Below are 23,224 nucleotides of genomic sequence, written 5' to 3' on the forward strand. Positions count from 1 at the left end.
TAACTGAGGAGGGTTAGAAATACGTTATATTAACGGAAACTTGTGGCAGCAAATGTAGTTACAGCCAGAGTAAACATTACCTTCTACTTTTACTTTTTTGTCTTTATTTTGTGATAACCATACTAGTGATGGAAACGTTGTGTGGCCGGTTTTGAGCGCCTACTTATAGCCGCAGCTGCGTTTCTATGTAGCGGGTTCCGGGGTGATGCTTGCATAAGGGGACACGTACGAAGCACGGTGTTGCTCACATTGCACTCCCCTGGGAAGGTCTGAGACAGGAGCCCCCCCTTGAAGGCCCTAGAAGGGTCCTGACCGCGAGGTCAGTCGGCTCACAAGAAAAGCACGCCGCGGGGTCCGGTTGAGGGAGGAGGCCCAAACAAGGGCGGACCGAAGGACCCCGGTCGGACGTTGGAAACGGACCGTGGCTGGCACTCTGAGCTCGATTTGCAAGGTGCCGTCTGTTAAGCGGCATAACTCAATTCAGACTACTCCATCTTCGGGACCCACACCCACTTTTTGGAATTTTTAAAAATGCCTTCGGCGTTCTTTCCTGTACTCTTCAAACGTTTTATTTATGGCATGACAGGGTAACACTCCCTGCGCGAGAACGCATATTGGTGTACACTCGTTCACTCGATTTAGGAAGATCAATGAACACTTTGTGTGCCGCACTACCGTATTCACTCGTGTATTACCGGCACTTGATATACCGTACTTACTCGCCTATTGCCAGCACTAGCTGAATGGAACTAATCTCGGCCAGTACACATCGATGACGGTTTTCTGTGATGGAGTATGATAGTTATTTACAGTAATGTTGATCTCACTCAGTAACTAAATGAAAGCAAGTTGTCTTATTATTTTGATTTTTCGGAGCAGGCGAGAAGAGGCTCGCCAGTGTTTTGCGGAAGTATTACCGAGTTAAGATTATTCGGCGGCTTACGAGAAAACTCCACACCTTATCCGACTCCATCTTCCCCACTGACTTTCCGCTGCTTCCGCAAAGTTAACAAATTCACAAAATCAGCGACAATCCGACTTTAATCCTCCTTCTGCTAGCGAGAAAAGGATTAAAACTGAAATGGTCGTGATAGATTTTCTTTTTATTTTTTTTACGTCTGCGTTCAGGAGGCTTATAAAAGCATTACGAATTCATTTTCATCGCTTCTACGCTTCGCACACAATACTTTATAAAGCAGTATTCCACGTGTGAAATTGCGATTTTCGATTAGTTGGCGGTCATCATGCGTCCACATTTATCAAGCCCACAGCGCATTAATTGCAAAAGTACATAAATTGGAGGCCGGGTACATAATCGCCGATGAAGAAAGACTTTCACTATAAACGTTATTTTCTGGTTCTGGTCGAAACGCATACTAAATAATACTTAATTAATTCAATAATTAACGAATTGCAATGACTTTATAAGCCAACCTAGGAATATGTCTAAATACTTTATCTTAATAATTATGTATAGGTCCAAAAAAGTGGTCTACGAAACGAAACAAACGTGTTTATTTTCTATTTATTTCTCTTTACTCTGGGAATCTTGAATGTCAAACATACACTGCTGGACGTTCTCTGTGGTCGCAAATACTCAGTTACCGCAACGTGGACGAAAGGGTCGGTGAGTGACCTTACAAGCGCTGCGCATAGCATTGTACACTACTTTCTTCGTTTGCAATAGGCACCAATGCCAGCCTCTGTTTAGCGCACTACTTCCAACTATGCAATAACCATATGTTTATTCACTTGCCATGGTTGTTGTTTTTTACGCATTTTTTTTAGTGTACACGGTGCAGCTCTCTCACTCTGTATATTGTTCCTTCAGGGCTCTCCTTCTTCCAGATGCTGTCTCAGCTGTACGACCTGAACCGATGTCGAACTCCTCAGGGTACGCCAGGTACCTGCGGAGACATCACACGCTGTATCTACCTGCTTCTAGACTTTTCGAGGCTCCGACAATCCATCTGCTTCCAGAATTTGATCTTTCCCGGAGTCTGCTGCCCAGGAAGGGTCTGTCTGCTTCTATTTGTTCGTGCAACCTCTACAAAACACTGCGTTTGCATTCGTGTTCGGAAAAAGTGTTCAACAATTTAGAGTACCCGGTGCTCTATGCTATGGGACGACAGAAAGCCATCCCAGTTATACGCAGTAATAAGAGACCCAACTACATTTTGTATATAGTTTATGATAACTAAGTGAGCTGCGAAATACACAGCACAAAATCAAAAAGGACACGAGAGGACGCGCTAGATCGTAGATCCGTGTCTTCTTTTTCCTTTTGTGCATTTCGCCCCCCCCCCTTCCACCCAGTTAATATGAACAAACGCAATTTGCCTGACGTTTTAGTTTATTGTACTTTGTAGCACATAACGTACGTTTCTCGCAGTGTTATCATATGAAACGTGCTTATATAATGACATTCTACAGAAAGCAATACTGAAGCGCTCATTTCGACGAGAGCTGTTGCCCTGACGGAGACAAGTACGTTTGTTGAAACGCTGCCGCCATTGGCATTCCCTTCTCAATGAATCATACTTCAGGCCACACTTCTCCTGAAATTTAGAGCTTAAAGCTTTCTTTATAGCTGAAAAGTAGCGTATGCATATACGATGCTGACGTTCAGCAAATGAAGCACACGTAGATCCGCATATAGGTAGACACACACCAAAGACGATATGCGTCCAATGTGTAAAAAAAACAGGCGCAATATATGGTATGCAAGCATACAGAGTTCTCAAGCGCTGCACGTGCATGCCAACTTCCTATGTCTACCGATATTTCGAGGGGCGCGTACGAGAGAGTTACAATAAAGAGGATCTCCTTATCCTAAATTTTAGGAGTGCTCAATAGTAAACTTGTTTTTCTAATCGAATGCGAAATATTGGAAAAAAACAAACTTCCCTAGAATAACAAGTGGGGATATTGAATGTCTTCAGTTAATGTAATTGAACATACATTAACACACCTTATTGCACATCGGTAATATGGGGCATCCACGAAACGTCATTCAGCTATGTATGAGGTCTGCCTAAAAATGAAGCGTTCTCGTTGACACGTATGTCGTTTAGCACAAATTATCTGCTTTATGCGCTCACTCAAAAACTGTCGCGTCCTTAAACACAACTGATGCTGTTCTACATCCCATGGTGAGTGGCAAGATTCAGGCTGTCTGTTCGTTGGTTTACTTAACTCGAAAATTTAGCAACTTGTTTCATTCATTGTGTTCGAACACAAGAATGTTTGACGATTTCGAATAGTGAAAGGTCATACCAATAACGAATCGAATAGTAAGGCGTATTCTACTCGCCTTCGGTATCCGAAAACTTTCAATTATTACACCCTTAACAGATTGTGTAGACGGACTTTATCAGACAAGGTACTACCAAGTGCTGAGTGAGATAGCAAGTGCGAAGTATATCGCTTCGTACTACCAGGTATGTAACGCAATATTACAGAATATTTCAGTCAAATGCATCTATTTCAACACACACACACACACACACACACACACACACACACACACACACACACACACACACACACACACACACACACACACGCACGCACACACACACACACACACAAACGCACACACACACACACACACACAAATACGCGCACTCACGCATATACACATGCACGCACGCACACGCACGTGCGCACAGAGGACTTTTAGATTTAACGAAGCGATTATGCTCGCAAGGTGGACAAGACTAGACCACGGTCACCTTCGACCTCAGAGCACTGAAGACTATACTTGCCCAACTTTTCACCTTGCTGTGCATCCCACTTCACCCCATGCAGCTAGTTCCGACAACCACGACCACGCCAGCGGCTAACACAGCGCTGACGGCGACTACGACTAGCGCTCCTCCGCTGGGTGGCACCTCCGCGGAGGGTAGCTTCCCCACTCCGCAGACGCCCGCATCCCTGGAGGAGCCTTTCACGGAGTCCAACTTCATCGCGGTCTCCGTGGTCGAAGGTTCTAACAAGTCGTCGACCACCTCGATGTCGACCGCCTGGACGACGGCGTACCCGGTCGGGACGGCGACGACGCGTAGGCCACGGCCGACCACCACCCGGAGGGCCCACTCGAGGCCGCCCTCCACGTTCACCGTGGCTCAGGTGGTGACAAGCCCCGTCATAGTTACGACTGTCACCAGCAGGCCCACAACAATGGTCTTCGTCGACCACATTGCGCAAGTGAGGGGGTTTTGTTCTCGCTAACAAACACGCAGTGAGCAGTCGGTTATACTAAAGAGATAAATGATGACGTATTATTAGCACGAAAGAACTCCGTGCAGAATCAATAAAGTTAATCTGATTATGAGAATAAGGCAGATAAGTCGCAGTGGCGAATCATGTACTATGCGATTACTTCAAATCTTGTGCCACCATGAGACAATCGCTCTCGCGTTGGTGTTTACTTGATTTTAGCGTTTATATTCTAATTTCCTATACCCAACAGAGTTTTTGCGTATCGGATGAATGCTATCTGTTTTATTCGATCCGCATTTTCCCAATATCATGGAAGAATTGTTCCTTCCGGCTTTAATAAAGGTTCGTTTGCTCGTTCCTTTTATTGCTTCCTTGAGCCTTTCATAGGCTCATTATTTTTTCAAACCAGCCCGCAACGATACTGTGTGTTGGTTTGTTACAGAGGATTGATAGATTAACACACAAAAAGAGTGCTAGCTGCTGAACAACTTGAACGCCACCGCAATGTTTTAACATATTGAGTGGTATGTTTAATCGCCTGAGATAACCACGCCTTACGGCAATCAATCTGGTCTCTAAAGACAGCGGTGGCTATGACGTTCGCGTTCGAGTTCAAATTATATGGTTCCGAAACAGTGGGCCTGGTTTTAGTCAAATTTTAACATTAGAAACCTTGGAGTAAAAGCGGCTGGAGTGATTATATTATTCGTACAAATTTTTACTCAACCAGACACTCGTCTGTCAGATATGTTCAGCTTTGATTTGAAATTACTTTGATATAACCTGAAATGAGAATGGTGGAAACGAAAGCATATGCCTTACTTAGTCTTAATTTACCCTGTCTAAATCCTCGAGTACTGTGCATATACATTCGTGGGTGTGCTTTTTTTTTTTTCAATATTCGCCTTCATCCGCGTGCTGTCTTCTGGTAGGTACCCAGACCACGCCCAACGAGGCCTCCACGGCCTCCAAGGCCACCCCGACCTCCTTCTGCCACTCCTCCTCCACCACAGCCGATGCCGTCGCCTGCGATGCCTCCACCCGCCATAGAACAGCTGCCATCGGGCGCTCTATCCGGGCCCAATCCGTTACTGCCACCACCGGCACCCACTAGACGTGAGTGTGCAAGAATCACTGGCATTGATTTTTCTTTTGATGTGCGCACCTTGCACCGAGTGGCAAAAGGCCAAATCACAGCTGAGCTCATGGTCTCCTTGCTAAACCCTTCGAGGTGGTCAGAATTAGTCCGGCGACAGCGCAAAACTTCTCGATGAGTGGCAAGACACGTTTCCTTGTAGGCGGATTCAACTAGTGGTACGCTGATTTTATTTAGTCTTCCCATGGGTACATGGAAGCGGAGGCAACGAAAGTTCTGCCACCGACACGGCAACAGCGAGCTTTATCTCCCCGCCGATGTCACTGAGGATCTCCGCTTCCACACTTGGCTTGAGAGGATAGGATGCGAGGCACAAGCCCGCCGCTTGGCAAAGCAGGGCGCAGCTGGTTGCTAAGCGACGCGCAAGGACGTCACATCTGAGCGCAATTTTTGCTGGGCACGCGAACCGCCATATCAAAAAGTTTAACATCAACACCGTAAATATCCTCGAACACAAGGTGTCACTGTCACCAACGTTTTTTTTTTCTTTACAAGTGGCCTTGTTTTCTTCATTACAGCAATCCACCTTTTCTATTTTTTTATGCCGCCCTCCGCTAGCTTGGTAGCGTTTTAGCAGGGGCCGAAACAACCGGTATAGCTAGAACGAAAGCCTCTGCGATAGGTCCTTTTCAGAACTTCTCCGCTAGGGGAAGCGTGTATGCACCGTGAGGGTGCTGCCACCTTTTGTGCTGTTTTATCCGCCATTGCAGTGCCTGCAGCGTCTTCACCCAGCTGAGGGCTCACGTGCCACTTTTTTTCGGTCAGGTACCTGGATGTCGCGTTCCTCAGTGCAACAACCATTCGCGTTAAGCTAGTAAGCCGCTTCCCAGCACAGAGAAACCGGTATACAGCGGAAGTGATTACGGCGGCCGTCGTAGCAGATGGCGCAGTTGTCTTCACTCTGAGCGGAGGAGTGAGCATCGAGGCACTCTAGCCGTGGCATCGTGAAAGAAGTGGATAGTGCAAACCTTAGCGTGTGTATGTGTGTGCTTCGTACACACATACAACTAAGACTAGGGCCAACTGCGAAAACAGATTTGGGAGTTGGAAGTTCCCGCCTCAAAAGAAGACATATGACCATTGTATAAGCGTTCACTCCAGCGTCCTTTTGAAGGCTCCATTGATCTGTTCCCTGATTAATAATTTTCCATCTCTTCAAGCTCCTATCTTCTATTGAACTTCCGCCTTATTCGAGCTATCTCACTGTATTACAGCACACAAGTTTGGTCGGTTGCCTCTCCTCTCTAATACCTGTCATGTACCCCGAACCCGTACGGTTCTCAAGCCCGGATGGCCCCTTGTGGGGTAGTTATTCGAACTTAGAGCATGCCCTGTGGGTCTGTGCCTTTGCCGGTCCCCCTTTTCTACCAAGAGGAAATGAAGAAGCTGATTAAGGCTCAGGACCTCACCTCTCAAATGATGTCCGCTCAGAGGGCCCGCGCATGGGCCTAGCCAGGTGACGCTGACTTTACTTGAGTCTACGGTGGTCCCAATAAAGCTGTTTCACTCACTCACTAAATCACTCACTCACTCCTGCATGAGAAAGTAAGGCCGGGTAGAACTAAAGTTGTGCAAATTGTTTAGAATTGAAGTAATCTCAAGAGGTTGACTGAAAAATGTGATATTGATGCATAGGAAGAAACTTTAGGGCCAATAAGATCATTCTCCAAAATTAGGCGAAGCATGTAATTATTGGCTCAGAACAATTACCTTGTTACCCTTTTTACGGCACGCAGGTATTTGCAAATGGTCATGCAGACGTTTCTGCGGACAGAATCGAATACAGATTCCCGTAAGAAGAAAGCTTAGAGAAAGAAATGAAAACACAAAGGGAGAAACAACATTTCATTTTTGACAAGGCTCTTTGTAGATCAGCCTTAAGGTGGAGCAATAAATGTGATCGATGAAATGAAAACTCAATGTTTTTTGTGTGAGTGTGTGGTGTGCAAACTGAAGGAGGAATTGTATGAGATGGTCCCCGTTTTTATTTTTGCCGGGAGGTATGAAACAGAGGAGATCATACTGAACCGGATTTTCATAGAAAAGAAGACTATGGCAGTAACACGGCAGCTTAGTTTCTTACGAATTATTTCTCCCCCTGCACACATGGGACCTGACTGATGGCCTCGAGGGAAAATAAGTACTCAGATTCCTGTGTTGAAGTTTGGAGTTCGGTATAATCTCGCAAATGATGAGATCTTTAAACCTGCAGGTGGAGTAAACAACCCGAAGTCAGCATAACTGGCATCGAGAAATTACCTATATACTTCTCAAATAATAAGATATTTAGACAAAACTCTCTTTCTGTTTCCCCTTAGTCCTTACGCTATGAATGTTGCACAAAAACAAAACATTCTCGATAATAAATGAGTGCTCTGAAATATAAAAGCGACGTATTTTGTCTTTTTCAAGGTTGTGGTCACGCCGGTCGGGACTCCAGAATTGTCGGCGGGCACGAAGCGTCGCCAGGGCAGTGGCCGTGGATGGTAAGCACGCATTATCCACAAAGGGGGCAATCCCTGTATTCCGCACTTGAAAGGTTTCATTTCTCTTTCAAGATACTAACAACGCGGCACTCGTCCACTGGTGTGAAGCTTCTCGAATTCCTAGAATGCAGTCAAACTCAACGTCGCCACACAATCGCTAGTACGAAAAAATCATTCGTAGGGCTCGTGTCTCATGAAGTAATGAAAACGCAACGAGGGTATTCATTAAAGGTACGAAGGAGCAACAACGCAACGTTTGTCACCGTGATTTTTCTAGGGGCGAAGATCCTTATGGTGGGCACTTCATCCCTCCAGCGTAGCCAGTACAGCATATCCACAGACAGACAGACAGACAGACAGACAGACAGACAGACAGACAGACAGACAGACAGACAGACAGACAGACAGACAGACAGACAGACAGACAGACAGACAGACGGACGGACGGACGGACGGACGGACGGACGGGCTAACGGGTGGGCGGGCGGGCGGGCGGACAGACGGATGGACGCTTCATCCCACTCATCATCATTCACTCCAAAGATATCGTGTAATTTTTTCCATATACGAGTTCCGATAACCTACGTTAAAGAGAATATTAGGCTTAGAAATATTAATTTGAGAGAGCGATTAGGCGTGTGTAATAACCACTTTTCCACTCCTTGCGACAACAGAGCACTCAGAGTGAGCGAACGACGAAATCGAGAAATTGGAGTGGCACATTTATTCATGCACTGTGGGTGCGTCATTAAACTGAAGTCATATGCTACATTTCGATTACTGAATCACTCCTACGACTTACATGTAAAAATAATTATGCAAGTTTTTTTTTTTTTTGACGAACGAACATACTGTAATACAGATTAACTGATTTATTTTACGGCTGTAGACATCCCGGTCACTCGCTGAATCACAGAAATTAGCAGCCGAGACGCATAAAGTTAATACAGGCTCTAGAGAAAAGGTTGGACCGCAAAAGCTATAATCACCAAACCGCCGACATAATAGAACGTTGTCTATGTTGCCATCACAATATTTGAAAGAAACGCTAAATATATCAATTTAGAACACTCCACTTCTATCAGTATAAATCTTAAACAAGTGTGTTCACGCATTATAAACAAACCGAAATTGCGTTATGTTTATATATCAACTAATTTTACGAAATATGGGTCATGTACGTATTTTCCTGCACGCGGCAAAAAAAAGCGTTTGCAGGATTGTTTACTAGAGGGTGCCACCATGCTTGTACCGTTTCAACATTTTGGCGCGGGGCCATGCCAGGCCATGCAGCCGATTCCGCCGGCTTCATTTGTATTGATTACTTTGATTTGATTTATTTGATTTATTTGTATTGGTTACTATTGATTACGGTAACATTTGTATTGATTACTTCAATTATAAAGGGATATTACTTATTGACTTTACCATGGCTAAAATATAGCCCCTCCCCCCCTAAAATTTCTGGCTACCCTTCCCCACTGATCGCTGCGCCATGGTCACTCCATGCCTACGACGTTTTGCTGCTATGAACAACATCAGCAGTTATGATTGCCTATACCACCAGTGCACGTTAGTTTTAAGATAAAGCAATCAGTGCTATAGCCGAACTTAGGGCGAATTAATGAAGTATGGAATTCATCCGATCGATACTTGTTCCTTTCGCATTCCCCTCGCCATCATAACTCGTTACGGGGCTGTTCGCAGGCTGCCATATTTCTCGAAGGTCGACGCGGACGAGAATTCTGGTGCGGCGGGGCGCTCATCAACGAGCGCTACGTGCTCACAGCAGCTCACTGTCTTTCCCATCCATCCGGTTACAGGTAAGGTTGTTTTTTTTTATTCATTTTATAGTATATATTACTTCTTACGTAATTGAAAGAAAAGAAATGCGCTGCAGTCACCTCTGTACATTTCAAAAGAAGCGTCTCCCTGGGTGCCGACATAATACCGTCTGGGCTGTTTGTAAATGTGTCAGCTGGGCCCCGAAAATGCATTCTCGAAGCAGTGACACCAGGGTGCTGCGTGCATCAGCCTTTGTGCAGTGGTTAACACGCGTTCACGCTTGATTGGAACAGCACGTGCCACATCTACAGTTCAAAACGGGCTGCATCTGAGCATGCGCGGTGCCAATCATGTGCCTGCCTTGCAGTCTTCCGTCTTTGTTTATCTCCGCAGTAGAAATAACCATGAGTGGCACTGTCAGTCATACAGTGCCAAAAAGAAAAAAAAAGGAGATTAATCGCTGGATCGCCGCCTTTGACACGGCGAACTTATCTCGGTCCGTATATATTATATCATACCGCAAGAGTAACGGTTCGTTTTTTTGTCTCTTTTTTACTTTTTGCGCTCAACCATTCAGAGCGCTTTCAAGAGCCAATGCCGTTGCTGCGCCGGTGGTAATAAACAAGGACAAAAAAAAAATGCAAGTAAGGCGCCTCATTCGCGCCAAGCATGCTCACACGTGTAGCGCACTCACGACCTCAGATGTCACTCCCACACATGTCACTCGTACAGGCCAGAAAGGGCGTGCTCTGCCCGTACACTGAGAAACGCACATATCAAGAAAAAAAAAATAGTTATCGCTTTGGACTTTTGCATCGGGTGAGGAGGTACGGTCTGGCGACCAACGCATTCCTCCTCTCTGACATGCGGGCGATGGCTCGGAGTGTGGTTTTGATGCTGGATTTGCTGTGTATAAAGCCAACCTTCGGATTTTAAAGACGATATAGTCTTTCTTGCGGACCTTCGACGGAAAATTTTTGGTGTGTCTATCAGTACATTTGTCTGCTTATCCGCCCTAACGATACCTCAAACGGCACCAAACGGCCATAGTTGTGCGATTGTCAATTAAAAAGCAAATATTGCGCATATCTGAGGCGCCATAACGACATGTTCATGTTTTGTATGTCTGCCTTTATACTAGAAGAGGCACACGCAAGTAACTCTAAAGATTGTATAGCGTTCACCGCGCTGCGCTGACAGTGCAACGCGATGCTCAAGAGGGTGTTTTCCCATCCCGGCTGCATTTCCGATGCAGGCGGAAATGTTGTAGGCCCGTGTACTCAGATTTGGGTGCACGTTAAAGAACCCGAGGTGGTCGAACTTTCCGGAGCCCTCCACTACGGCGTCTCTCATAATCATATAGTGGTTTTGGGACGTTAAACCCCACACATCAATCAAGAGGGTGTTTCCAACACTTACGACGGCACGGTGGTGGCACCTGCCCGTCGCTTTGCATTCTACACCTTATCACCTCCGTGACTGGCGCGCATCTTTCTCCGCGGTCACGCATGCCCTCACGTTCGAAGATAACTGCCAGATGGCGCTCGTACCTAACATAGATGCGCTTGTTTGTCTCCGTTACACGCTCCAGGCACTCTAACAGATTCAGAATACTATTCACCGATTTTCTTGCGCAGAACATCAAATAAACGTTTTGTTCACTCTCTCCAGACGCAAGACTATCGTCATTCGACGACATTTACAGTGTAACACGTAAATTCGGACCATTTTTGTCATGCGGTCATTGTTTGCAATTTTTTTCTCTTTAGCCATAACGACTTAAATCGCACCCAAACGTCTTTGCATCAGCTTTTTTTTCTTGCCTCATAACAGCCATGAAATAGCACCATACTTTTAGTACACTGAGAGGACGTGTTAACGTTGTGGCTTTTGTGGTATAGCGATCATCACGTGCACCTCACACGCGCAAGGTCCCCGGTTCAATCCCGGGCGGCAACAATTTTTTTCATCTTTTTTTTTTCAGGAATCTGCGCTTACATTCGTGCAGTATAGCATATAATTTTGAACATCGTTTTATTTTACCAAGCTGTTTTTTTTCTTACCATGCAAAAGAAAAAAGTATTCCAACAGCGTAAAATTTTGTTCAAACATAACAGTTTCATGTCAGGTCTGACCGGAAACAATACGATTATTGTTTGCAGTCAGACCAACCTTCCCACGAAGATTTAGAAGTTTTCATAAACACAATGAGTCAGAACTAGAACTTGGCCAAGAAAAAAAACTCTAACACAATTATTTAATATTCCTGAATAATATTAACGAGTTACAGCCGTGTTAGTTCAGTATTTTCTGTAAAAACAATAAGAGGATAAAGCCACGTCATTAATTCAATTTATAGAATCTATGAACTTATTAAGGTTGCAAAAATGCATGAAATTAGGAAGCGGCTACCTTTTTTGGAAACCTAATTATCCGTTAGTCCTCTAAAGCCCCTATGATGATACCGTCCTCAAGAAAATCGCTGCTTTAATAAGAGTAATTCCCTGTATTCCAAGAAGGCCAATAAGCAAGGGGCAGGCAAAAAGATAGGCGGGCAGATCAGACTAAGAACTTTGCTGTAATACCGTGTCCGCAGAAAGCATAGGACCTTGGGTAAATTGGCGAAATACGGGAGAAGCCTTCGCCCTACAGCGGGCGCATACTGATGATGATGACGACCTGTTCATTCTTTCATTCTATTTTAACCTTGTTGAAACCAATCATTTACGTGGTGATTGTATACACGCATGATTTCTTCCTATTTTCATAATAATTCTTCAACAGCCTTTCCATTCACTCAAAAGTTTTCCCTGCGCACATTGGCAGTGTTTATATATATATCATAATTGCTCAGGCCAAACTCAGCCTTTTATTCTCTGAAAATTCCCAGGGTCTCTATAGATTCGCCTAAAACTACTCGAAGGCAAAAACTACGTTCTTTTTCTTTCTTTTCTATTAATTGATTTCCCCGACTGCACCCTTCCGCGATAGTTATCTGGCCTTATCGCGATTACGCACGGCCTCCAAGATCATTTGCATTACAAGCTTTCTGCAATTCTTAAGGCATCGAACTGCCCCTATTACGGCCCACGTTTGACGAAGTGATTATGTTATCAAGTAAAATCACGGTGTTATCAGGACTACCGCGAAAATTTTGGTTATCGGTGGCGTACCAATGACTTCATATGGCGAAGTCATCCCCTGATGTTGATTCATTTTTTTTTGTCGACACTGCCGGCACCAACTGTCCGATTTCGCGTTTGATGAGGGATCGAATACTTCACAAATCCTCTCCCCTTTTCTTCCTTCTTACACTTATCCCCTTGAATTATACGCGTGCATTATCAGTCAATTTAAAATGATGAATCTAACCGACTCGTCCCCCATCCCTTCTGCCCTATACCCAGGTATCGTCCCGCTCAGCTGAGCGTGCGTTTGGGCGAGCACCACATCTACAGCGACCGCGACCAGGCGCACCCGGTGGACTTCCGCGTCGACGCGGCGCTGCAGCACCCACAGTTCGCCCGGCACGGCTTCTACAACGACATCGCGCTCTTGCGGCTGGCCGAATCGGCGCAGTTCAGCGCGGCCGTGCGCCCCATCTGCTTGCCGGAGGCCACCGCGAATATCGGCCCCTCGAACCCGGCCGCCGCGTCCACAGCGGGGGCACCGAAGGCACGGGACCCCATCGCGGGTCTCATGGCCACCGTCATAGGATGGGGGACGCTGTCGTACGGTGAGCAGACGTGGCATAGCGCTAATATATATAAAGTCAAAAGCGTGAATAGCTGGAGGAAAAATCGGGTGTCGTCGAGTGGCGGCGTGAACACTGATTGTACTATCTCGTAGCGTTAAATACATATATAATCTTGTCAAATGGTTATACCTGAAAATTGAAATTGTTTCAAAGTGACAGAGAGAGTATTAAAGCGAATGAAAGAATGAACGAAGTAGTCCCCAACAGTTTATACACTAATATACCTAACAAAACTGAATTTCCCAGCAATCTGTGGCTGCATTGAGTCGTTATAAACAGTACACATTGTCAGCGCACTTGAGAACAGGCCTAAATGTAAATGCTATATACCCTGCCTGCCAAAGCAGCGGAAATATTCAGCATTTTCTTGCGTCTCGTGGCAGCTAAACTTTTGGCATTAACTGCAGATTAGTGTGACTGAAGGGTGAATCAACGTGCAATAAAGAGAACGAAGTAAATGAAGAGTGATTTCAAGTGAGTTAAGAGTGCCTCGCAGAACCTAGGCGTTTGCTGCGATCTCCTTAGAGTCATGTTTAATTTCAATGGTAGAGTAGGTGCAAGTTTTTCTGCTACTTTTGGGGCAAGTTAGTTCTATTAGCAGAGTTAGGGCGGCAGTCAAGTGTTCCAGTGAGAGAGTCGGAGTGCAATCAGAGCGGGAGTGATTCCAAGGAGCAGGAAAAGTTCCTTCATCCAAATCGGAGGAGTGGACCGGAACTCGGCGTGTCGTACACCCGTGACAGTGATGGGACGGAGTGTTTGACCGCTATGTGAATGACCCTTAATATGTTTGCCCGCTTGCAAGTGCCGCCGCTATCGCGTGTTTTGGCAGTAACAGTAGACGACATGGTAGGCTATAGGCAAATCATTTCGTCGCATAGTGACAGCGATCAACCACATGCGAGCAGTGATTCAACGGTATTCGACAGTGGAATTATCAGAATGGAGGTATTCTGCAGGCAAAGTAGTCTGGGCAACTCAGGGACTTCCACTTCTACCTTGCTCCTCATACCTGCTCCCGCAGAGCGGATTCCGTTCCAAATGTGGATTTGGAGGCGTTGCTCTAATTCAGAGTCGAGTTCCCTCTCACAGAGTCCATCGGCTGCTCCAAAACCGCCATTGGAATTCAACATAAAGGCTTTAGGTCGACTCTTTCTCCCTGACCTCGGAAAGATGCAGTTCCATGTAGATCACAGCCCGACTTGTAAAGCTTGGAAAGGGCACCGGTCAATCGTCAGGGAGCCAATCATGTTTCTGTATTACGTGGAGGTGACGGCGAAGCTAGGCTTCATTCAATCGTTTTTTTTTTGTTTAGGGCAGAAGCTCTTTAAAGAGACCCTCCAACGCTTTTTCGAGTAACCATAGAATTAATTCACTGGAAAAGCGTACTGCCTCACAAATTCAACGCCGCGAAAATTTTAAGAATCCGTTCAGTGCGAGCGGAGTTACAAAGGTTTGTCGCATGCTGCAATTGCATTATCTCTTCTCTCGTTCCGACGAAAGCGCTGGAAGCTAAGCAGGGAAAAATGGGAGGGGTAAACGAAAAAAAAAAAAAAAACGTCACGCGCGCCTTGTGACCTTGAGCACTTTTTTGTTTTCTTTGAATACGCGGCATTTTCAGCGCGATCGCGCGCGCGCGTGGACAAGTGACGGTCTCTCGCAGCGATCTCTGTAACGAGCGAGCTCGCCAAAATCAAATCGGCCAATGGCTGATAGGTGGGCTTACTACGAGTGATTTTTGGGCTTATTGCGTGGTTTGTCGAGAAAAGATGAATCCATTTTTAGCTGACTTTGATAATTTATTGTGAATTCCAGGCCGCGTGCTGCGCTATAATGTTTGGCTCCCGTGTTCTCGGGAGCCTCTACTACCGATCGGCAGAATTTTCTGACCATGCTCAAAAACGGTTGCAGGGCCCTTTTAAGGCATGGGTCTGCACATCCTCCGATGTATGTAATTGTAGTACGTAGCCACCGGTGGCACATACCCGCTCTAGCATACCTTTTCGCATACCGTGTGCCACATGGTATGCGGGATGGGAGGTGGCGGTACTTTGAGAGTGCACTAGATGGACGCACGGACAGGCAGGCTAGCAGACGGACGGATGGATGGACGGACGAGCAGATGGACGCATGAACGGACGTACGAGCGGACGGACGCACGGACAGACGGACAGACGCATGAATGGACGCACGGATGGTCGCGTGGACGGACGGAAGCAAGAACGAAGGAACGGAGGAAGCACGGACGGGCTGACGGACGCTTCGCCCCTCTCATCATCATTCACTGCGTGGATATGCTGTGTATTTTTTTTTTTGAAGTGCATGTTTCGTTGCCGGAGAAGCAACGTTGTAAGAGGCAATTCATTTCTGATGAGCGCAACTTTTACCTGATTTTAGAGTAATCGCTGAGCGTAGATGAAGTCACAAAATAGGTGAGTGAGGAGGAAATCTTCCAGCAGAATGATCAACCTTTCGATACTATAGGTGGACTTCTCTACAGACGCTTGATACACCTGAGATTGCCTTTCAATGTAGAACAAGAAGGACGTATAAAGCGTATTTCCATATTAGTAAAATTTAAGTCTGGCGTCTTTTAAGTGAGTACGAGCAACTGCCGGGGACACTGTTCCAGTCCTTGCCTCGAAGAAGGTCTTTCGATTCGATGGATTGTACACAGTTACGTTGTCAGGCTCCAACATTATGTGAATGCCCATTTCATGAACTTAATGCGCTAGCACAAAGTTCTCTTTAAACTTCGCAGATTGTTGGGAACTCTTTGAACAGGTTGGTGGCATTTGCGATAGTTTATGTACCAATAACAACCAAGCCACCCGATTCCCTCAATCGGACCACAAACTGAGCATGCCTGTTACCTCGCTGAAAGCTCTGCTCTCATAAAATGTCTGCATATATTTTGAGGCATGTTACAATATCAAACAAAATTCACCTTCACTTCCAACATAGCTCTACGAAACAACTTTGACATTGAAAAAGTTTTGTTTAGAGGAAGGCTGTACCTTTCCTACTTTCATGTACGATATAAATACACAAATCCACCTAAATAAAGTGCTCAATAGTAACGCATAACAATATTTTAATTTAAACTAGTCGAAATTGTATTATTTATTCTTGAGAGTATATTCATCTTCCTGTAGTTCCTGAAATTTTTCCTTCTACTTTTGAGACTTTCTTGGCGTCAACAGACGTCTAAGTCACGAACAGTGAGCAACAATAGAATGCCTGGTTAAGGGCCAACAGGCGGCCCCGCTCGTAGGCGCTGACGCGTCCAGTATTAGTAAAGCAAAATCAAGTGCATCCTCGTAAGGGCTTGTGCTGAAACCCCTGTTCAGACACAGTACGTAAAAATTGCATGGCTGCAACACGAGAGAAAGCAAAGTCGCCATTAAGAGCACTAAATATAGTGCTGTTTTATAATGGGTTTCAAGGCAACAGCAGTTCCTGCGGCTGGCAACGCCCTCAAGTACCATCTCCGTATCTATCATCGTGACTTCAGTTGCAAAATAAATAAGAAAACCACTCGGTCCCATATAAATTCGCCAAATACATGTCTCGAAGGCAAAGGTCACCTTTTCTTTTCTCTTAGTCGATTGTCGTTTCGCTCTTTTTACTTTTCAATAAGTATGTCAAATATCACTGTTGTACACAAACTGATCTCTAATATGTTTCGATCAATACAGCTCATGTAGGCTAATGTACTTTATTTTGTTGCACGCTGTCTATTTTGCAGTCATAAATGGCCTTCAGACACTTTCCAGTTGTTTACAACACCTTTTCACCTAAAGTACCCCTAACAAATGGACAAAAATGTTGGAAACACCAATATGAGTGTTTGCATTGTATTGTGCTGTATTATATTGGCCACAACCCCTCTTCACGAAAACATTTCGAGCATCCAACGTGGTCTTGCACTAATACCGAGGCAGTGGAAGTTTTCTGCACCTCACGTGGTCTGAGTGCACTTGCGGTATAGGCCCTCTCTCAGTGCGACGATGTCGCGCGATGACATCATCATGTGACAGCACGTTCTGCGCCTTCAAGATGACGTCACGAAATTCGGCGGTATCTCGCGTCATGATGCTGTCATTGCATCATCATATTTCGCACCATTCGTGTTGACACCCGTCCCTTTCCACGTTTTATGCGGTATATTTAGTCCCCCGTAATTATAAATAAAAATACCATTGATTAACGAGAGTGGTCAGATCACCTTCTCCAATTATTTGCAGGTGGTTCCAACAGCGGAACTCTGCAGCAGGTGTCGTTCCCGATCTGGCACAACGAGGACTGCGACAGGCGCTACGTGCAGCCAATCACGCGCGGGTTCCTCTGCGCCGGTTACATCGAGGGAGGAAAGGACGCATGTCAGGTGCGCAGCCGTACGCTAATTCAGTACTACCGCGACAAGCACAATGAAGAAGTGAAGGGCAGTGCCACGCACGCACGCACGCACGCACGCACGCACGCACGCACGCACGCACACACACACACACACACACACACACACACACACACACACACGCGCGCGCGCGCGCGCGCGCACGCACGCACGCACACACACACACGCACAAGAACACACACACACACACACAAGCGCACGCGCGTTTTGGAAGTTATTGATTTTTTTCCTCCGCTACAATCGGTCCACCTTTAATCCTGTGCTTTGCAACCTACTGGAAGCGCGGATCCGAGTGATAATTTCCGTGATGTAGTTCGGGGTATCGTCAGACCTCATCAAACCTGTGGTATTAAAGGGCGGTCTATTGTCACCAATATCCATAAAGCACGGAGCATACTGCAATGCTGTGATTATTCACTTGAGCGGGTCGCCATTCTACGAATTGATTTAGAAAAGGCTCTCGACTGAGTAGGCCATATAGTATTTTGTTTGCAATTTTAAATCACGTTAATCTCAGTTCGGTTGTCTTCGAGGGAGTGGCTCTGGCGCACCAGAACTGCACTACGAGATTGATTGTAAATAAGAGACTGGGGGCACCCATTAGTGTGCAACGTTTGGTTCGCCAGGGCTGCCCCTTCAGCCCCCTCCTCTTTTGTATTTACATTGAAACACTGTGCATGAAAATAATCAGAGACAATAGTATCCTTGGTTTTAACTTACAAGCCGCAGAAGTGAAACTGCTGGCTTATGCAGATCATATAGCTATCTTTACTCGTGACCGGCGGAGTATCATACGGGCTGTCCAATGTGTCCGTGAGTTCAGCCAAGTTACCGGTTGTGGCGTGAACAGGGGCAAGTGCCTTGGGCTCTGGCACGCGTCGTGACCAGTGAAACCGGACCACTTCGCAAACATGCATTGGGTGACGACCCCGGGCAAGTACTTAGGCGTTCCACTAGACTGTTATTGCGACAGCGATCAGTATTGGAAAGGGCAGGTTAAGGAGACACAAAAGAAAGTGGAGAAGTGGAAAGGAGGCGCCCTTTCGATCTTTGCCAGAGCCACAATTTGCAACTTGTTTTTCATCGGCAAGCTGTGGTATGTTATACAGGTCATACATTGTTCAGAGACAAATGTGCAGAAACTGCACAGGATATTTGCGACATTTATTTGGGCTTCTGAATGGGAGCGATGCAGTCGCACAAACTTGTTTAGACGGGTGAAACACGGAGGTCTCGGACTAGGCCACCTCTCTTTACGACAACTAGTTAACCGATTTTTTTTTTTAGAGATGCGACAGACTCGTTCCTATGTACACTACCAACTCAGACAAGGTAGAGCACTCCCTGAATATGTTGTTTCAACCCAACATTGTGTGGGAGGGATCGGGGGTTTTTATAAAGAAATTGTCATCAGTGTAAGATTTCTCGCTGTACGTTTTTCACGAGAGTATCTGGCTACTGTAAGACGAAAATAACTTTATTTTGCGTAATGCGATATGGTTTTTCCAGTGCTTTTGTACCGATCTTTATTCAGTGGAGGACCAGGTAGCGGTGTTTTAAAGAGGGTGAAAAGAATGCAAGTCACGCCGGGAGCCAAAACCTTTTTCTTTAAACTGAACAGTGGAGCACTGCCTGTTAAAACGTTTTTGAAGAAAAAGAGATGCCGGAGCCACCAGTATGGATTCCACGACTGGAGCCTCTGGTGACCTTGCGTGATTTATAATAACGAAAGCAGCATCATTCTGGTTACTATTAGGTCATATTGTAAATATTGTACATTTCATACTCTCTTACCAGTGTCGCTTGTATTATGTGGTTGATACAAAATGCAGGTAATAAGGAAAAAATTCCGTGATGTAGCGCTTATCACGTGCGCCTCACACGCGCAAGGTACCTGGTTCGATCCCAGGCGGAATTTTTTTTTTCGCACTGATATTTCCATTTTATGTTTGTTCACGTTTAACTCAATATCAGATTTAGAGGTCACTGACGCAGTTCACTTTCTCTGTAACCAGCCAACTGATAACACCGTGCTTTTCAGTCTACTGAGAGCAGGGCTTCGTGTGCTGGTTTCCAAAGTAAACAATTGGTTGTCCATGGTACATCGAAACACCTGAGACAATAGACCATGTGTTTATTCATTGCTGGGACGCTGTCTTTCATTGGGACATCCTTCAAAGAACATTGAAAAAAGATCTCCCCATTACAAGCCATGGCATTCGTTTTCTCTGTGTGGATGAGGACGACGGCATACCATACGACATGGTTATGTTAATTAGCCTTCACAGCATCTGGCAGACCACTATGGCTTACAGACATCTTGACCAGAACATACGTCCTGTCCGGGAGAACTTCATTGCAAATATGCGGTATATCACTGAGGTGTATAAACAAGAAGAAGAACCTCCCAGCTGGCTAACAATGTTAGAGGAATTGTGCAACCTGAAAAAATTTTAATGTGAGCACTTCGGATCAAATATTGGTCCAAGTGTATTTTATCATTCATGTTTATGTGTGAACACCTGTACAGAAAAACAGGTAATAAAGAAAAAAAAAAAATTCGTGTGCTGGTTTCCGTGGTGTAGTGGTTATCACGTGCGCCTCACACGCGCAAGGGCCCCGGTTCGATCCCGGGCGGAAACATGTTTTTTTTTCGCACTGATATTTCCATTTTATGTTTGTTCACGTTTAACTCAATATCAGATTTAGAGGTCACTGACGCAGTTCACTTTCTCTGTAACCAGCCAACTTATAACACCGTGCTTTTCAGTCTACTGAGAGCAGGGCTTCGTGTGCTGGTTTCCGTGGTGTAGTGGTTATCACGTGCGCCTCACACGCGCAAGGGCCCCGGTTCGATCCCGGGCGGAAACATGTTTTTTTTTCGCACTGATATTTCCATTTTATGTTTGTTCACGTTTAACTCAATATCAGATTTAGAGGTCACTGACGCAGTTCACTTTCTCTGTAACCAGCCAACTGATAACACCGTGCTTTTCAGTCTACTGAGAGCAGGGCTTCGTGTGCTGGTTTCCGTGGTGTAGTGGTTATCACGTGCGCCTCACACGCGCAAGGGCCCCGGTTCGATCCCGGGCGGAAACATGTTTTTTTTTCGCACTGATATTTCCATTTTATGTTTGTTCACGTTTAACTCAATATCAGATTTAGAGGTCACTGACGCAGTTCACTTTCTCTGTAACCAGCCAACTTATAACACCGTGCTTTTCAGTCTACTGAGAGCAGGGCTTTATGCGCTGGTTTCCGTGGTGTCATTCCACTTCCAGCTTTCGAGCGATACGGTCGCGGAATGTTCGGCTCCGACGGAGCGGTATCAGCGGCCCGACCGGGCCGCGGTGACAGGGTTTTTGCGCTTAGCGCCGACGATTATCAGGTGATTTTGCCCAATCTGCCTTCCGGACGCATCGCTGCGAATACCGTTTTCATGCATGGTGATCCGAGAGCCCGGCCTTACCGCGTCGAAGACTACAGGGACACTTTGGCCAAGCTTGGTGCGCTCGACGACGTTTTGGCGTTGGGGGCGTATCAAATGAACCACGTATGGGCTGTGACACTGACGAGTGCTGAGGCTGCTCGGAAGTTGCTCTCCGCCGTCGATGTGAAGGTAAAGGATCGCCCATGTTTGCTCATTGACCCAAATAACCGCGAGGTTCGCTTGAAGCTCCACTGGCTGCTGCACGGCGTGACCGACGAAGACGTGCGTGTTGCCTTGACTCCCTATGGGAAAGTGTTCGAAGTCAAACGGGAGAAGTGGCGAGCACCGGGCATCACAGAAAAGGGCTCAACGACGCGGTCTGTGGGACTAAAGCTGCACTCCGACGTCAAGGTGGATGACATTCCGCACCAGCTCAAGATTGCCGGAGAGCTGACTCTCGTTGTCGTTCCGGGCCGTGCACCGTTGTGCCTACGGTGCAAGAGTACCGGTCACATACGTCGCGACTGCCGAGTACCCCGCTGCAGTCGTTGTCGCTGCTTCGGCCACGAAGACGCCGACTGCGCGAAGACATATGCCAGTGTGACTGGACCAGCGCAGGAAAGTGATGCACTGGAGCACCTCATGGACGAAGCAGACTCGGAAGAAACAGCAGGAGTTAACCCGAGCTCTGCTGTGAAAGATGGGTCGTCATGCCGTCAAGAAGAGGGAGTGTGTGAAGCACCAGGTAAGCCCGACACCGGGCTTCCATATGAAGGCGTAGGCGAAAGTAGTGAAAAGGTGGATGCAAGCAGCACCGGCGACACGTGTCTTGGCTCAGCAGACGAGACCCCCTCGGAGGCTGAACCGATGACTGGGATTGAAAACGACAGTGGCACTTTGACGGGGAAGCGTCCCCGTGACGAAGGGAAAAAAGACAAGGGCACCACTGCTGCCTCGCCGGACGAACCACCCGCCAAAACGACTCCCGCTCGGCGGCCTCTCATCCGGCCACGGCCAAACATTTCGACGGAGCGCAAGACGGCGGAAACGCCGCCTTCGCTAACTTAAGGACTGTACTGGGACAAGGCGTTCAGGAAGGAATTGCAGTTGTAAGGTAAGCGCCATGCCCCTGGGTTTTTCGTAGCCTTACAATGATGCAAATAGAAAATTCAATCCGTGTGGCCACTTTAAATGTGCGTGGCCTGGCCTCACGGAGAAAACAATGTCAACTTTATCGGTTAGTAAGCGACCTCGACCTTGACATACTGGCAGTCCAAGAGACTAAAGTCCATGGCAACGATGAAACTGGGGGCATGGTGCGCCAATTCTTGCCGCGGTATTCTGTTATAGTTAGCCATGCCATAGGGACTTCTTCCGGTTGCGTTTTGTTCGTCAGACAGAGTCTGGGTGCTAAAGTAGAAGCCTCAACGTCATGTCCGTCTGGTCGGCTCATTGTTTGCGATCTTTTGTTTTCGGGATTGGAATGGCGCGTAATATGCTTGTACGCACCGACTGTCACTGACGAAAGACGCATATTTTTCGAACAACGAAAGCAGTATACCAATTGTAATAGGCTCCCAATCATTATTGGCGATTTCAACTGCGTCCTTTCAGCCAAAGACAAAACTAGCGAACGACATTACAGGGATGCAAGTACGGCTGTCTTAAGCGATATGGTAAGAGAACATGGTTTGGAGGATGTGGCTGAATGTCTCGGTGGTGGCCGGACTATGCAGTACACCCACTTTCAGGCAGCCAGCCATGCCCGACTAGATAGGGCGTACGTGAGCGTAGAATTGGTACCGCTTTGCAAGGCATACCGTGTTAACGCCGTTTCATTTAGTGACCACTGCTTGGTTAGCTTTGTAGTAGCTAGCACGAAAGAAACGAAAAGGGCCTTCGAGTGGCAACTATGGAAATTGAATTCGAATCTGCTGAGTGATGAAAAATTTATGGAGGAAGTAATGACGCA

At 46.4% G+C, this 23,224-nt stretch overlaps 1 protein-coding gene and 3 non-coding genes across 4 annotated transcripts in view; all 4 read left to right on the forward strand.

The window, feature by feature from the left end:
* LOC142814519 (uncharacterized) overlaps positions 1-23,224 on the forward strand; it is a 50,795-nt gene that overhangs the window by 18,632 nt on the left and 8,939 nt on the right. Inside the window, exons 3-9 of the mRNA XM_075893363.1 lie at positions 1,832-2,016; positions 3,811-4,209; positions 5,157-5,340; positions 7,793-7,866; positions 9,574-9,689; positions 13,059-13,387; positions 17,653-17,792. Of these exons, the coding sequence (XP_075749478.1) occupies positions 1,832-2,016; positions 3,811-4,209; positions 5,157-5,340; positions 7,793-7,866; positions 9,574-9,689; positions 13,059-13,387; positions 17,653-17,792 (1,427 nt within the window). The remainder of the gene's footprint in view (positions 1-1,831; positions 2,017-3,810; positions 4,210-5,156; positions 5,341-7,792; positions 7,867-9,573; positions 9,690-13,058; positions 13,388-17,652; positions 17,793-23,224) is intronic.
* Positions 20,393-20,465, forward strand: TRNAV-CAC (transfer RNA valine (anticodon CAC)). The gene has a single exon. It is a non-coding gene; the product is annotated as a tRNA-Val (tRNA).
* TRNAV-CAC (transfer RNA valine (anticodon CAC)) lies at positions 20,621-20,693 on the forward strand. The gene has a single exon. It is a non-coding gene; the product is annotated as a tRNA-Val (tRNA).
* TRNAV-CAC (transfer RNA valine (anticodon CAC)) lies at positions 20,849-20,921 on the forward strand. The gene has a single exon. It is a non-coding gene; the product is annotated as a tRNA-Val (tRNA).

This window comes from Rhipicephalus microplus, chromosome 4 (assembly GCF_043290135.1).
Source record: "Rhipicephalus microplus isolate Deutch F79 chromosome 4, USDA_Rmic, whole genome shotgun sequence".
Classification (NCBI taxonomy): Eukaryota; Metazoa; Arthropoda; class Arachnida; order Ixodida; family Ixodidae; genus Rhipicephalus; species Rhipicephalus microplus.